Source organism: Protopterus annectens, chromosome 8.part0 (genome assembly GCF_019279795.1).
Source record: "Protopterus annectens isolate FY-2018-M chromosome 8.part0, PAN1.0, whole genome shotgun sequence".
Lineage (NCBI taxonomy): Eukaryota > Metazoa > Chordata > Ceratodontiformes > Protopteridae > Protopterus > Protopterus annectens.
The window spans coordinates 235,773,779-235,791,165 of NC_056741.1; the positions used below are offsets into that span (position 1 = coordinate 235,773,779).

Here is a 17,387-nt window from a genome sequence, read left to right on the forward strand (position 1 = left end):
ACACAAAGAAAAGGATAGAGAAAGGCAGTCCAGATCCAAAACCGACGCCGAAGCTTCTCCTAAGCCAGTCGCTGGTTCGCCGGTACTCAGTGAGGCACTTTTGCAGCCCCTGATACCTGCCACCTTCGAGTCGCAGGCCTCTACCGACACCCATGTGGAGTTCAGCATGCCGCAGAATACTCAAGGTATTGGGCCGATGGCTGTATCTCCCTCAGATGGGTCCGGAGCCGCTGAGCAGGCACCGGCTTCTGAGGGTGTATTCAGACCTCAACATTTTTATATCAAACCAACGAAAGCTGCAAAACCAAAGGATAAGACACCTTCTAAAACTAAAAAAACGATGCCTGAGCCACATGCGCAGGCATCTATGCCTAAAAAACAGATGATCAAAATGGCTGAAGACCTTATTACTTTGATCAGGGGTACCCATCTCCCTCCAGATAAGAGGCCTAGGCAAGACACTGACTATGAATCTTCAGGTCAGGTTTCTATTTCTTCTGATTCCTCTTCTGATCAGAAATTATCTTTACCTCCCAATGAGTATTCTGATGCTGAGGAGTCTGTTCCATCTGCATCTCCTCCTGAGGATTATTCATTTGGAGAACCCTTGCATACTTTGAGGGAGCATTTTCACTGGGAGAGTCAAGACTTCTCAGAATAAAAAAATGAGGCTTAGGGATTGCCGCCTTCTCCCTCAGCACAAGCCTTTAGCCATTCCCCCTGTTTTAGACATTGTAGATGATGTTTTCGGAGTCAAGCCTGACACCTGACTCCTTACCTCCGGCTCCCAGTAAGCCTGACAGGTATTACAGGGTCCCTGACTCTCATAAATTTCTATTTAGAAACCCTGCTGCTGATCCTGAAACTATTTCACAGGGTCCTAAGGGAGTTAACGCCTCAACAGCAAAAAAACCCTACCCCCTCCGACAGAGAATCAAGGGCACTGGACAGATGGGGAAAAAAGGTTTATACATCTGCAACCTTGGCAATCAGGCCCTTAAACTGTCAATGTCATATGCTTAAGTACCAACAACATGTTATGGGATTGCTGAAACAGAAAATGATGTTGATTTCAGAATGTGCAGAAAATAAGGAATGGCAGGAATTATTACATGCAGCTCAACAAGTTGGAAAGCATACTTTGCAATGTGGTTTTGATTCTTTAGAGGCCTCCTGCAGGGCCGCAGTTTCTGGATCTCTGATTAGGAGGCATGCCTGGTTAAAGGAACAAAATTTGCCTGATCATGTTAAAGCTAAATTGCTAGATACACCTTTACAGCATGATTCTCTGTTTGGTATTAAGGCAGAAGAGGTTTTAAAGAAAATGGAAGACAAAGCTAAGTCTATGCAAACTGTTAAAGACTTCTTACAAGTGCAGCCACCAAGATTCAATAGACATTGGCCTACAAAAAATTGGTCCTTTCCTGTGTCAGACAGAGCTCAATGGGGCAAATCCAGACACCATAAGGGTTCCAGGTACCAGGCTCAAGACTCATACAAGTCAAAGCAATGGGGCGCATCCACCTCCAAATCTAGAGGAGATAAAGTGCAAACCTACAGAAAGCAATCCTAATGACTTCCCTCTGCCTACACCAAGCACTTATCTTTTGGCAGCACCCATAGGGGGAAAATTAGCACTTTTTGCTCAGAATTGGCAGTTAATAACCCAAGACAAGTGGGTACTAAGCATCACAGGGATACAGATTCCATTTCCACACAATGCCAATGACAAATGGTTGGCCGGATCTGCCAAAAAAACAATGGGAGAGGCACAGGAACAGGTTACGTCCGTCATGGCTATGGGGGCCATTCAGACAGTACCAGAACAGGAAAAAAGACAAGGTTTTTACTCAGGACTGTTCTTGGTACCCAGAAAGGACAAGGCCTGGTGGCCAGTACTGGATTTATCGATTTTGAACACATACCTGGACATTCCAAAATTCACAATGCTCACTTTGCAACAGCTTCTGCCCATGCTGGGCAAGAATGCTTGGCTGGTGACTTTAGACCTAAAAGAGGCATATCTGCATGTCCCAGTAAGACAGTCATGCAGAAGACACCTCAGATTTAAGGCTGGCTTGATGCATTACCAATTCTCTGCACTGCCCTTTGGCTTATCTACTGCGCCCAGGGTCTTTACAAAGTGCCTGGCACCAGTAATTGCATTTTGCAGACAAAGAAGTATTCAAATATATCCTTACTTAGACGACTGTCTCATTCAAGCAGAGAACAAGGACACTCTTCTACAACACCTGGTGTTTGTGAAAAGGCTTCTAACATTCCTAGGGTACACAATAAATGAAAATAAATCACAACTGGTACCCTCTCAAAAGATAACATTCCTGGGTGCAGGCTTGAATACAACTGCCCAGATGGCTTACCTCACGCCAGACAAACAGACAACTGACTACTTACTTCAAACTGATGGCAACAAAAACCCAGTCTTCTGCAAGACAAATTCTGCAGGCTCTGGGCTTCATGGCATCCTGCATCCTACTAATTCCATATGCAAGACTGAATATGAGGAAACTTCAATGGTACCTAAAAAGTTTATGGAGTCAACATTCACACAGTCTGGAAACAATGATTCCTCTCATCCCCTGCCTGCAACAGGAGTTAATATGGTGGGCAAAGGCCTGTCACCAAAACATGGGATTGACCCTTCACTCTATCCCCTGCCAGCCAAACCTTAACAACAGACGCATCAGATTATGCCTCGGGGGCCCACATGGCAGGAAGATGCATTCAAGGTATATGGGCACCAAATCAAATCCATCTACATATCAACCAGAAAGAGATGCTAGCTGTTCAAAATGCCCTAACAGCCTTCAAGGACTTACTTCATCCAGGACAACTACTGATAAAGACGGACAACACCACAGTCATGTGGTATATAAAAAAGCAAGGGGGCACACACTCATACCCCCTTTGCAGATTAGCCATGGCACTGTGGGACACAGCTTTGACCTACCAAATAAATCTTCAAGCTCAATTCCTGCCAGGAAAACAAAACACTCTGGCAGATGATTTGAGCAGAAACTTTATGGATCCTCAGGAGTGGAAACTAAATCCACAAGTCTTCAGCATGATAGCAGAGAAATGGGCAAGCCCAGACATAGACCTATTTGCCTCTCCTCAAAATTATCAACTGAAAAGATTCTGCACAAGGACTTATCACAGACAAGCATGGAAAGTGGATGCCCTATCCTTCAGTTGGAAAAAAACTACCAGTTTACGCCTTTCCTCTTCTGCCTCTTCTACCTAAGGTCCTCCTAAAAGTCAGACAAGGGAAGGCAAAGATGATATTAATTTCCCCAGACTGGCCCCACCAATACTGGTTCCCAATCCTAAGGAACTTGTCTCAATACCCAGCTTGGACCTTGCCTCAAAAACCACAGCTACTGTCCCAGCAAAACAATCAGATCCTGCACAATCAACTACAGACTCTGAACCTGGCAGCATGGCTAATCCTGTAATCATACAGATGACACCTTAAAGTAAAGCTGTGATGGATGTCATTTTGGAAGCCAGAAGGCCTAGTACTAGAAAATCTTACGCTGACAAATGGAAGACATTCTTTGCTTGGAATCAAGCACAAGGAACCGATACAGCAGAACCGCATATGTCTCAGATATTACAATACTTAACTGAGATGCTTGACAAAGGCCTATCTTTTTCATCAGTCAAAATCCATGCCTCTGCTATTTCGGCTCATTACAATACAGAGCCACCAATCTTTTCTCATCCTTTACTAAAGCAGTATCTTAGAGGAGCCAAAAATTTAAGGCCTCTTAGAAGATCACCATTACCTGCATGGGACCTCAGTTATGTGTTGGAAAAGCTCCCTCTGCCTCCATTTGAACCAGCTGCTACCACTAATATAAAGTTTTTATCATGGAAGACAGCTCTGCTACTAGCAATTACTTCAACAGGAAGAGTTTCAGAGCTACAGGCCCTCATGGCTGTAGAGCCTTTTATCATATTTTACCCAGACAGGGAAGAAGAAGGGTGCCTCTGAGGACAAATCCTACTTTTATGCCTAAGGTCTTTTCCAGTGTGGCTCTTAACCAAACAATTCATCTGCCAGCTTTTTATCCAAATCCGCAGAACAAAGGGGAGAGAATTCTGCATTCCTTGGACGTATACAGACAGCTAAGGTTCTGCTTGAGCAGGACTAAAGCTCTAATAAAAACTGAGCAATTACTATTGTCATATGCTGCAGGATCAGAAGGAAAGGCTATTTCAAAGCAGACAGTTTCAAAGTGGATAAGCCATTGCATCTGTTTCTGCTACTTACACCATGGCAAACCTTTGCCCAAGGGCATTAGGTCTCACTTCACCAGAGCTGCAGCTACTTCAGCAGCCTTTCTCAGAGGAGTACCAACCAAGGACATTCTAGAGGCTGCTACTTGGGAGTTCTGTTCACACCTTTACAAAGCATTGCCATTTGCCTCTCTACTCTACGTCCAGGGCAGGCTTTGCCACTGCAGTGCTGCAGGGCCTTATAGCCTCACCTAATGCTGTTTAGCTCCAGCCTCCCAACCATAGCTTTGGGATTCTACCCAAATGTAATGACTGCAACAGTGAAACACGAAGAACATAGTACAGTTGTATACATTTACCATAAATGTAGATGTTCGAGTGTATTCACTGTTGCAGTCCAGGTTACCCTCCCGCCATCCCCCTGTCATTCTACAGTTTATATTTCCTTCTCTATCTATAGTGGTGCATGTATAATTTTATATATATATATATATATATATATATATTTAGAATATTGCTACCTTTTTGGGGGCACCTGACATCGGGGGCAAGAAAAACTAAAGAAAATGGAGTCGGCTGCATGTTTTATACCCCTGCCAACCTAAAGTCATGGAAGAGAAGACAGCAACCGACGCAGGACCCAAGACTTTGGAATTCAGGCTGACTGAGGGCAACCTGCCAGCAGATTACCCAAATGTAATGACTGCAACAGTGAATACACTCGAACATCTACATTTATGGTAAGTGTACACTGTACACAACTGTACTTTATCACTCCCTGTTAGTGTATAAGTACACCACTTTTAGGGATTAAGGTTTATAGTAGATACTGTAAACCTCCAGCTGGAATCATAGCATTGCCTCTGATTTGTCCCTGCCACAAGAATTAGCACTGAGAAGTTCTGTGGCACAGCTTGCAAATGTGTGCTGTGGAGAGATTCCCTAATGTTGCTAAGTCTGTTGCATAATGTTTGAAAATATCAGTTGCATGTTGTGAAGTATCTAATACTTTTACCGAACCTCTTAATCTGCTAGGAGCAGCTGGAGAGTGCTGTTCAAGCCCTTGAAAAAGCAAAGGTAGAGAAAAGAGCGCTGACGGGAAGAATCAAATGTTTGCAGAAAGAAAGAGATGGTCTACAGATGCAGGTCATTCATAAACAGCAGGTGAGTTGGAGGCCTAGGAAATTTTGTTGCATCTTTGCAGACAAAGTAGTGCAAATTTGTAGGGATACCTCTTACATTGATTACATGTGATTGTGAGTATCTGTAGCTCCCATTTGTGTGTTTATATTGTAGTTGTTCCCTCATTATTCACTCCTGCCCCTCTTGTACCCTTAACTTCCTGTCATGATCCATCCCCTTTACTTTTTTTGTTTTCTTTTTCCAGCCGTCCTTTCTGTTTTCTGATTTCATCTTTAAGCCGCACTTTAAAACAAACTATGATGTGCACAATATCCTTACATTTGTAAGGCAATTGAAAAATGCAGTTAACTAAGATTGCCTCTCAAAGCTGCACTTTTACATGATGTTCAAAGAAGTGTAGAATTTGTCAGCAAGGAAAAACTCATGTGCATCAGGATTCACTGCTACTGTGCACTGTGCTTACGAGATGCAAATGTATCCTACCTGGTACCTGTTACTGTGCTGAGTGAGATTCATAAGCAGAATCATGCTCATTACAGTGCGGGATCTCTTGACATTTCAGAGAAATGTAAAGATTGCGGAGTATTCTTAGTGCATGTACATTTCAGCAGCACAAGACAAGGGTGTAGCCAGGTATACTGTTTGTACTCTAATGAGTACATTTTTTTCTGAGCATCACATCGTTATAAAATAGCTTTTATCAGTCATACTATGTCTACAACAGTCTAAATAAATGCTCCCAACAGTTGCAATATTGCTAATTTAAAAGCACTATCTTTAATAGTTTTAGGGGAAATGGCTAAGAGTGTTACTTACATTTATTAAGTGCTTAGAGGACAGCATTCTGAGAGATGCATCCATTTTTAAATGTAAGTGTATGGGGGGAGCAATAGGAGCTTGTGAGTGCAAAATGGAATTTGCTTGCTACACCCCAGTTAAATGAGTATTGTTTACATGTCAGCAATAGGATGCATCTCATGGCAATCTATGTCTGTGCATAAAAGAGACATTTTGTATGTTTAAGTCTGGAGGAGTGTACAGTAGTAATATGCATTTACATGACAGTAGCAAGATGCACCACTTGGCAGTCTGTGTCTCTGTATAAAGGACACATTCTGCATGTTTATGTCTGGAGGAGGGTACAAGAGTAATATGCAAAGTTAACACATTGCATGAAATCAGAGATGTTGACCTATGATACAAGAAAGGGGTACGCAAGAAACACAGACATGAAAACACACACTGATCTGAATGTTTTTGTACAGGTGATGGCACACAAAGTATGGGAATGCTGTGCTATATACATTTTAATTACACTGTGGGCATACTTGTTAGTTTGTGAACGTTGTCATTGTTACGTAGAGTGCACATTCTATGTCCCGTAAATATGTGCATTTTGTTATAGCAGTCACCATGTGCTGTTACCAGTAGTGCTATGTTTAAGTTGTAGGCATGCGTGGCACACAGCAGTGGAGTCCTATCACAGTTAGTCGTATGCCTGATACATATGCATGTAGAGTACTGTTTATTAAGACACTGCGCTTTGCTTACGCATGCTTAGTGTCATTCATTGCATCTTATTGTGGATGAGGGAGGGACCTGTGATCAGAGTTAAGATCCTTAGTTGACATCATTTGTACATTGACTAGTTTGCTTTTATATATGATTGCCTTTTCATGTACTGGGGCATATTATTTAATGTTCTCATTGTTATGCTGTGCATAATATTGTACAGCTACATTCTGTATTGCAAGTCATCACTGTAGCACTAGCTTCTTCCTATGGTATATTTTGCAGGAGATTACAAATCTGTGACAGAGTTGCTGACCAGCTCAGGCTTCATACTTGGTGCATTGATATTCCAGGACTTGTAAAGTTTACCATTCATGTGCATTTTTTGCTGTTGCGCACCTTCATTTGCATAGCTGTTGTGTTCCTACTTCTTAAGGATATAGTGCTGTGCTTTCCTGCCTTATCTTCATTACTAGTATATTTGTCATTTGCATAGGCCTGTGTTGTGGGAGGATAGCATAGTGGTGCAGTCTTAGCATTGCTGCTTCAATGCTTTGGTTCTTCATTTCATTTCCTGGCCACAGTGATTTTTCTACAGAATCTGAATGTCCTCTTTTTGTCTGCATGCAAAATACTAAGCACAAAGGTTCCCCCAAAGCTCAAAAAAGACCAGAGTCAGATTTAGCGCTTTCTTTCCTTTACTTCTATAAAAGCTGATGCAATTCTTTTATTTTTTACGAGTTGATAAAAATAAAAGGAAATGAACCACTGTCAATGCTTATAGCATCTTCATCAGCAAAATCTCTGTCTGCCTCAGTTTTTATCCAGATGCTGCAGTTTCCTGTCAAAGACGTGCTGATAGGTGAATTGGTGAACTGCAGATTGCTGAGTGATGGCTCATCCAGGACCGGCTCTCCATCATATGCCTTCTGAGTTCTTGCATAGGTTCTAGCTCCCCCTCAAGCCTAAATAGGTAAGGTGGGTATTGAAAAATGAGGTGGTGAATTTGCTATGGAAATTCTTCATTTGGTTTTCAGGCACATGAACATCCAAAAAATTATTACTCAAGTCCCGGCTGATGCATCACAAAATATCTACTGCTTGTATGCTGTCTTATAAACTTATTAAAACTTGCAGAAGTTTGGACTCAGAAGGATTGACAGGATGTATCCTGTTTGCCGCAAATGAAAGGGAGGTATACTGTCACCCTTTAGCAATACTGCTCCTCCGACTTCAAGACTTCATCTGTTTATGTATTCTGACAGTACTGAATTCCAGATGTCTTATGAGAAAAACAAAGCGGCTACTGAAAATGTAATTATTTAGAAAATTATGTATATAGGTGTACTCCAGCTGGGAAGAAGCCATTTACAGTAGATGTTTTGGGATAGGAAAAAAATCCCAGCAGCACACAGTAAACAATAAATAGTTGGTATAATGAGAAGACATATAAACCCATAATACAGAGAAAAGATGTACAGTACTATACATAATTTTTAGAAGAAATTAACATTTTATGTGGTATAGACTTATCAGACATTACAGTAGTGAAATGAAGGCATTCTGATAGAGAAGGCTTAGTTATTACTATCAGTATTATCTGATGTGTCTGATTATGCTTGAATAACCCATTTTCAGTAAGTCTGTTTGTCTGCTAGGGATATGGACAATTAAGGAACACAGAGTTCTCATACAAATGAAGAAAATGTGAGTGGTAAACAAACAAACAAAAAATATATACCACTGTGTGTTCAAAGCTCAAAAAAGACCAGAGTCAGATTTTGCGCTTTCTTTCCCTTACTTTCAGAACTTCTTCAGAAATACCTCATTTTAAAATCCGACCATTTTCTGAAGAAGTTCCGAAAGTAAAGGAAAGAAAGTGCTAAATCTGACTCTGGTCTTTTTTGAGCTTTGAACACACAGTGGTATATATTTTTTTGTTTGTTTAGTAGTTCAGTTTAAAGTGTGATTGGTAACCTTTTTTTTTCTGGTGTTTTTTTTTAAACAAGAAGTATCTTTATTGAATTATCGTTTATGTCATAGTCAATCATACATTTATATAAATAAAAACAAACCAGATTGAAACATTTCTAGTTGCAAATGTTATAGATTACTTATAATCTATCCAGTCAATGTCAGTTAAACATCACAAAGCTCATTCAATTCCTGCCTTCCTCTAAACCTCATCCCTCCTCCAAGGAAGCCTTTTCTCCACTGTAGTGTGATCCTGGAGTTGGTATATATAATTAAGGGAGGTGTGGGGTGTGCCGTTGCTCACATAGGGGGTTTTACTTACCTTGGTGGGAGTTCTGTTTACTGTTGGGCAAGTGTTGACTTACACAGGTAAACATCCTTTGTTTTGGTTTCAGCAGTTTCATGATTTTTCATCTTGGGATTATGAAAGTTGATCATTTGGGAGTTGGGATTTAAAAAAGTAGACCCACATCTTCAAATACTGCAGTTTTACCCTCATAATAGTAATGAATATTCCAAACCGACAGCCACACTTACAGATTTGAGTTAACCTAAAAGAAATGTTATCCATGCCAAGAAGCATGTTGCAGCATGTGCCTCTACTAAGTGCTCTCTGGTTTTGTCTTATCTTTATAACTCTCTCAGCTGGGAAACACTTGAATGCTTTCAGAAAACAATATGTCCTAGCCATTTCTCTTTATCAGACTGTCTCCTAGATTCATCAGGGAGAACCAGATACAAAATTGTTAAGCATACATTTGTTTACTAGAAAACAGCCTTATAATATTCAATATTCTTTTCATTTACTTGCTTACTCTTAAAATATGTTATTAGATTAAGCTAAGGGCCTTAATCCAGTCATTCCGTTATGCAAGAATGAGAAAAATCACACTAGGTTTTCTTTTGCCATGTTCTTTTAATCAGACTTTTCTTCTTTTTTTTTTACATTGCAGTGCGTACATTTCTTAAAACTGAACAAGGAGAAAGAAAAGAAGGGGGAAAGAAAAAAACAGGAGCACCTATTTACATTAGTATCTCTATTACACTTAAAAATATCTGAGAAAGTTTTACATTATAGCATGCAAAGACAATCATGCACTGTTAAAATAGTACAATTAAGAAAAAAATATATTTGCTCCCCTCTCCTAAGTATTTTTCTGAACATTAATGATGTGCAGTACGGCACATGATCTGGAGTCCCCTACAAACTCAACAAGGGCCAGAAATGTCCAATATCTTCAGATTTTCTTGTTCTGTCTTTTTTCACAGATTTAATTATTGCTTTGTAATCCCACATTTGTCATTTTCCAAGTTCCTGGTTTTATTCCTGTTCACCTCCATCTCCCAAATCCTGTCTGTGCTTCATCTTCAACGTACTCTTGATTCTTCTAGTTGACTGTTTTTTTTTTTTTTTCCTTTCTCTCAATCATTTTACATTAAAACACTGGAAAAGGCCTCACTGGCAAACTCTCTCTGTGTTCTTTATTACCAGAAAAATGAGAAGAAGAATCCCCCTCTGCCTCACAGCTCACACTTTGTTTGACAGACTTCTGCATCTCCTCCCTAGCATGTGCTTCATCAAAATATGATTTTGCTTCCCCAGGGAAAAATATTTTGAAGATAGTTGGGCACATCAGCCTTAATCCCATGCCTGCTCTTGACACTCCCCAAATAATGGAACAAATTTACTCCTCTTCTGCCTGGTGTACAATGAGTAGTCATTCTCCACAAAGACTATGCTGTCTCCCACTTTTAGTACTTTGTTCTTCTGTCACGTTCTGTCAGTATCAATTTCCTGTGCTGGTAAAAGTGCATCCCTACCATTACAGGTCTAGGTTGCTTTCTCATGGCCAGGTCTGGAGCATACGCATGAATTGCCTTCTCAGTTAGCAACTCCTGCTGTGGAACACCCATCCAGCTGCCCATCCTTGTCCTCATAAAATTAATACAGTCATTCACTCCAGCCTCCCCAGCACAGCAGAAAATCCCAAGCCCTCCCCACGTGCTGTGTCCTCTTAACTCCACCATCCTCTGAAACAGCTCTTCTTCTGCAGTCTCATCCTCAGCCAGCCTCCTCTTCACCCTGACCCTGAGCCCTGCAGCCTCATTCCCTCATCTGAATATCTGTTCAAAGCTTCTTCCATTTTCCCTAGCCGTCTGCATATTCCATCAGTGCCTTGCTTATTTCAGTCAGGTCTTTGTGCAGTTGTCTTGTACTTTACTGTAGGTTACTGGAAGTCATGACTGAAGCTTGCACTGCTTTTTGCTGAACAGCTGCAGTTATAGAAAATCACAACCCAGCAATAAAGTAGCTCAAATAACCAAATAAGACAGTAATAACCACTCTATAGACCTCCACACCACACTGCATATATGCAAAGCAACCAACTGAAGTCTAAGCTGGTGAATAATCCAAATGAACTTGAATAAAATCCAAACACAGTAAAAATCTTTGTCAAGCGCTTTCGTCCATACACACACAATATGGGATTTCTTCAGAACAATCAGTGTATTGTAACATGTCCATCATATACTAATCCCTTCAGTTAAATAATTAATAAATTAATTAATTAATTAATTAATTAATTAATTAATTAATTAATTAAAATCCCCTTCCCTTTAAACACATAAATGCATAAATAAATGCTGCTGTTTCTTTTCAAACTGTTAACAAAACTTGAATATATATGAAAATATATGTATAGAAATATAAACATTCTTTGTAAAGAACTTTGATGCATGTAAATAAATAATCATTAATATGGCTATAAGTGCACTAAAACTAGTTATAAAATGTTTATATAATACAATACAGTACTTTGAACTCATCACACATGGTATATGCTTACCCATTACCTTCCACAAAAACATCATTTAAATAAACCTAATCAAAAAAAACTTTCCCATACTTTTTTACAAAACTTGTATAAAAGTTTTGTTTAACCTTACAAAAGAAGGCCCTCTTCTTAAAAATAGGGACAATCAATAGACATTCATTTACACTCAGGGAATTTGTTGCATTTAGTCTTATTTGCCATTGTAATTCTTTTAGTCCTAATGCTAATTCCCACCATCCTCCTCTAGGATTTTTGGTCACATCTAATATGCCAAACTTAAGACTAGTAAAGTCCTGACATTCTATACTGTGCCTAAAAAGGGGATTATTAATGTTAGCTTTTTTGTATAGCATATAGATGCTCATATATTCTCTTTCTTATCTGTCTTTCGGTCTTGCCCACATAATAGTATCCACAGAACTCGCACACTGCAATATAAATTATCCCCCTGGTATTGCAATTTCCCTTTTGCAATTTGACCTCAAAAGGTATTTCATGAAGAATCAAAAATTGCTCATTTAGAATATAGGGGCATTGCCTTCATGCTCCATAGCTCTTTGTTCCCATAGAGGTAGTGGGGGTCCTTATTAAATTTTGTTCAAAAAAGGACTTACAGTTTCTACCAGTTTTATATATAAACTGTGGTTCTGAACCTACAAAATTCAGAATTTCTCTGTTCCCCCTAAAAATAGTCCAGTTTTTACTAATAATGTTCTTAATTTCTTTAGAACCAGTTCCAAAAGGGATCACTATCCCCTATTAATGTTCTGATTAACCTTGAACATTTCTTCGCCTTTGTTTAAACCACATCTGTCACCTAGGAGGGACTTGTATTTGGTTCCCCAACCGAATTTTACCTGTTCACACAGGTCCTGTACTAATCTTTTTGGGTAGCCTCTTTCTAAAAACATTACTGCTATATTACAAACTTCCGCCTCTAAAGTGTCCATATCAGAATACATTCTTGCAGCCCTCACAAGCTGTCCGTTTAGAATGTTCCTTTTCGTATGTCCTGGGTGGATACTGTGAAAATCCAAATAGTTATTTGAAAATGTCTCTTTCCTATATACTTTAGTGGCAAATTTCCTATTAAATTTATCTTTATTCAGTGTGACATGCAAATAATCAATAGTTTCATCAGATGATTTACCAGTAAACTTAAACAATGGTGACATATTAAGTAGTCTAAAAATAATTCTTTTTGTTCAAATTTTTCCTTCCATATAAGGATGTCATCCAAAAAGCTAAAGTAACCCATCCATAACTTTGAAAATTCAGACTTAAATACATACTTGAGCTCCCAGGCATAAAGAACCAAATTAGCAAAAATGGGTGCACAACTTGCACCCATCGCTACCCTCTTCAGTTATTTAAAATAAACAGCCTCAAACATGAAATAGTTGTCCAAAATTAATCCCTAGCCATCATAATGAAATTAATTAAAGTCTCATCCAATCTTGTGAGACTTCTGATGGCTGCATGGAAAGGCTCACCCAGGCTCTGCTACAGTTTGCTGTGAGGGCAAAGTTAGTTTGCATCCTGATAGTGCATTTAATTTTCCCAAAAGTATAGGTCCACTGCTTTTCTCAGCTAAGTTTCTGTTTTCACACTGGGAGAGCTAGAATTAAGCTGCAACTGAATGTGCAGCCATCTTGGAAGTCCTGCCACAGTTTTGTCAGTCAACTGTTACTGCTGGTAGGATTGCATCCTTACTATTAAAGGTTTGGGTTGCTTTCTCATGACCAGGTTTGGAGCATACAGGAATACCAGTCCAGTTGGTTCTTTGTGCTTTCATAAAATTAAGAAGTCTGTTCTTTCTAGTTTCTCTAGCACAGCAGAAAACCTCAGATTTTCTGCATATGTACTGTCCTCTAATTCTACCATTTTTTTTAAACATTTCTTCTTGAGCAGTCTCATTTGTAGCCAACCTTTTCTTCATGTCGACCTCTGATTTTTACATTTTTATCAGTTCAGCTGACTGTTTAAAATTATTTTCATTTTTTCCAGTCTTTTGTCATTTGAGTTGATATACTGCTTCAGTGTTTAATTTATTTTAATCAGTTTTAAGCACATTTGACTTATTCTTTCTCTATATTACTGGAAGTGATGTCTTGCACCAAAGCTGGAACTTGAACTGCTTTTTTTGAACAGCTGCTGTATTTTTCCCAATCAGTGCTTTCTCCTCAACTTTTGTGATTAATTTTCTTTCAGATTCTCTGAGTTTCTTTTTTTGCTGGCATCCAGGCAGTGCATTTAGTATCCAGTTACTGAAATTTACCCAAAAAGATAAATTCATTGTCTCTTTTTTTCTGATTTGCTCTTTTCACACTTGGAAAGCTGAAATAAAGCTGTTACTAATAGTGCAGCCATCTTGGAAGTCCATATTTTTTTTTATCTATTGTCATCTGCTAATTTGGTTATCACTCCCAAATTAATTTGCAAAATGAAAATCCCTTGGCAATAAATATTAATGAGGCTTCCTTCTTTAACTTGCAGAGATTTATTTTTATTGTCATATGCTAATTTGGTTAATCACTCCCATATTAATTTGCAAAATGAAAATCCTTTGGCAGTAAAATATTGAGGCTTTCTTCTTCTAAAATGATTTTTAACTGTCTTTTTTATAATTAATAACACAGTGAGACACCCCCACAGAGTGAATGTTCCTGTGGTGTAGAAAGTGGAAGTAAAATGTGAATAATATGACATCCACTGGAACAAACCACGGCTAAATAGACAATTTCCTTATAATGAATAAATTTTCTAAAACGAACACAATATTGCTGATGCAGCGTTGTGTAAAACAAACACTTTTAATAACAAAACTTGGTAATTGCTTTCACCATTAAGGCTTCATCAGACCATATAAATGAGTAATAAAATCAAGTCCTTCTTAAATAGGTGGCCTCATAAATAATTCATCAATTCAATAAGATCATGCCGACATAATTTCCTTGTCACCAAAAGGAAGTAGGGCTATATAAAACATTGTATAAACTTTAAAACCTTTTTCTTTCTCAATCACTGAATGATTGTAACTATATATATAATCTGTATAATTCAGATACAACACTTTAAATATAACATTTATATAAATAGAATTCGTGAAAACAAACAAATATATGTATAATATGAAATAATTAATTGTATACCAAACGGGTTGAAAAATCACTTTCATGCAAAAACTAAAACACATCTAATGACTGTTCATAAAAACAGAATATATATATAATATATACAAATAAATTAAAAAATATATAACATATATGTATTTTTTAAATATTCAATATTATTTAATGAACTTCAATCTTCTATTTTGTAAGAGGGGTATTTTATCATTCAGTCCCGGTCTCTTATCTGCTCTAAATTTTATGATCCATTTCAACTCACAGCTTTCTGTGAAGTTCTTGATGTCCCCTCCTCGATAATTGGGACTGATGACCTGTAACACCAAAAACTTAAAATAATGTAATGGGCCTGCTTTTAGTACATGTCCAGCAAATGCATTATGCTTATATCTAATACGCATATGATACAGATGTTCCCTCTTCCTCTTCCTCTCCCTCAATTTCCTATTGGTTTTACGTACATAAAATGCACTGCAGGACATACACCTGGCAAGATATACTACATGCTCTGTCTGACAGTCTGCAGTGTTATAAAAATTGTACTCATATTGTGTAACTGGATGTATAAATGAAATACGAGTGTCAATATAATTACAAAAGTTACACCTATTACAGGGTTTCGTTACATGTACGATATTTTCATTACTTTATTCAGTTCCTTTCCTCATATTTCTTGGATGGCATAGGAGCTGTTTCAAGTTCTTTCTATTCTTGAACAGAAACTTTGGTCTTTCTCCTACTATTTCTTTAATACCCTCATCTAGTGTTAAAATATCCCAGTGTTTTTGTACTATATTTTTCAAGTTATTAGTATCTAAAGTATAAAACATTGGTACTTTCATTTCACTACCTGTTCTTTCTTTATGCTCGTCACTTAATGAAGTGCTTGCATGAGAAAAATATGGACAGGCTCTTGTTGACCTTAGTGAACAGGCTTCATCAATGGCAGTGTTCACTTTATTCAATTGATAGTTTCTATATAATAGTCTTGCTTTTAGGTCATGTATCTCTTTATTGTAATCCTCCTGTGTTGGATTTAACCTGGATGCCCTCATAGCTTGACCTTTCGCTACGTTCCTGAAAACATACTGAGGGGGCATACTATTCCTGTGTAACAGAGTATTTCTATAGTATACTTGCAACACAGGAACAGAAAAACGCACAGTTGCTTCACCACAAAACGAAAACCACAACAGCCACTGGAACAAGTTTATTTCTCTAGCGCCTCGGCCACAATCAGCCTTCAAGGAGTAACATATCAAATTTAAAAAACAGTATATATAACACAGCTCCAATTCAATAAACAATTAAACAATAAAACAATCATAAAATTAGTAAACATTTTTTTTTTAAAGTAACACACATCAATTCATATAATACTTTTCCAACAACATTCTGTATTCAAGCCCTTAGGCACTAATGCACCATATTTTAAAATAAAAACAGTTTCCTTCCTTAAAAGCATAAGCTTATATCTTTCTTTCTCATAATTTTCCATTTTAATTTGTTCCAAAATAGTAGCTTTTAAACCCACAGAGTTTCCACCATGACATTCATTAAAATGCTGAGCCAAAGGGCTCTCCATCTTGTTTATCCTAATGTCCCTCAGGTGTTCTAACAATCTTATTTTAAACATTCTTTTAGTTTATCCAATGTATAACATATTACAATTACATTTGATAGCATAAATAACCCCCTCTGTCCTCCAGTCATAGGCTCCATTAACTATAAAACAAATGTTATTAATATATAAGAAAGAATTTACTATATAAGAACATCCACTACATCTGCCGCAGGGCTTCATTCCTTTAACATAAATTTGTTGGTTTAATCTAATCTCAGGTCTCTGAAATCTAGTGTGTACTATCATATCTTTAATATTTCTCACCCTCTTATATGAGAATATTAATCTTCTATTTACTAAACCACTAAGTTCAGCAAAACTCTTAAGAAATTCCCAGAAGTGTAGTATATGTTGTTTAATACTGTCACTCAGGACATTATATATGGACACTGCAAATAAACTATTTACATTTATATCATTGCTAATCTTACTTTTAAAAATTTTTACTTTTTGACCGATATTATATCTAATATTTAATACTTTTTGAATATCTTTATCAATTAATTTCACATCAAATTTTCTATTCTTGAACATCATCCTTGTTTGTTCCAATTCTTTCATAAACACCTGTTCTTCATTACAGAGCCTAGAGATTCTCAAAAATTCACCAAAAGGCAGATTCCATAGTATGTTTTGGATGGCAACTGGTGCCCATCAAAAACTCATTTATTACTTCAAACTTTTTATGAATACTTGTACTAATATAGTTTCCTACTTTTCCACATAAATTAATATCCAAAAACGAAACCTGATGTCCAACTTGTAGACCATCAAAAGATATTTGAAATCTATTTGACTGAATTTCTTCTATAAAGTTTGATACCAAATTACTACCACCCTCACATAAAAAAAATTTAATCATCTATGTACCTAAAATAAAATTTCACGTTCTTAAAAAAAGATTTA

General features: G+C 37.7%; 1 protein-coding gene across 1 annotated transcript in view; it reads left to right on the plus strand.

The window, feature by feature from the left end:
* Positions 1–17,387, plus strand: part of LOC122808721 (trichohyalin-like) — a 196,239-nt gene that overhangs the window by 53,089 nt on the left and 125,763 nt on the right. Inside the window, exon 2 of the mRNA XM_044079714.1 lies at positions 5,299–5,427. Coding sequence (XP_043935649.1) covers positions 5,299–5,427 — 129 coding nt within the window. The remainder of the gene's footprint in view (positions 1–5,298; positions 5,428–17,387) is intronic.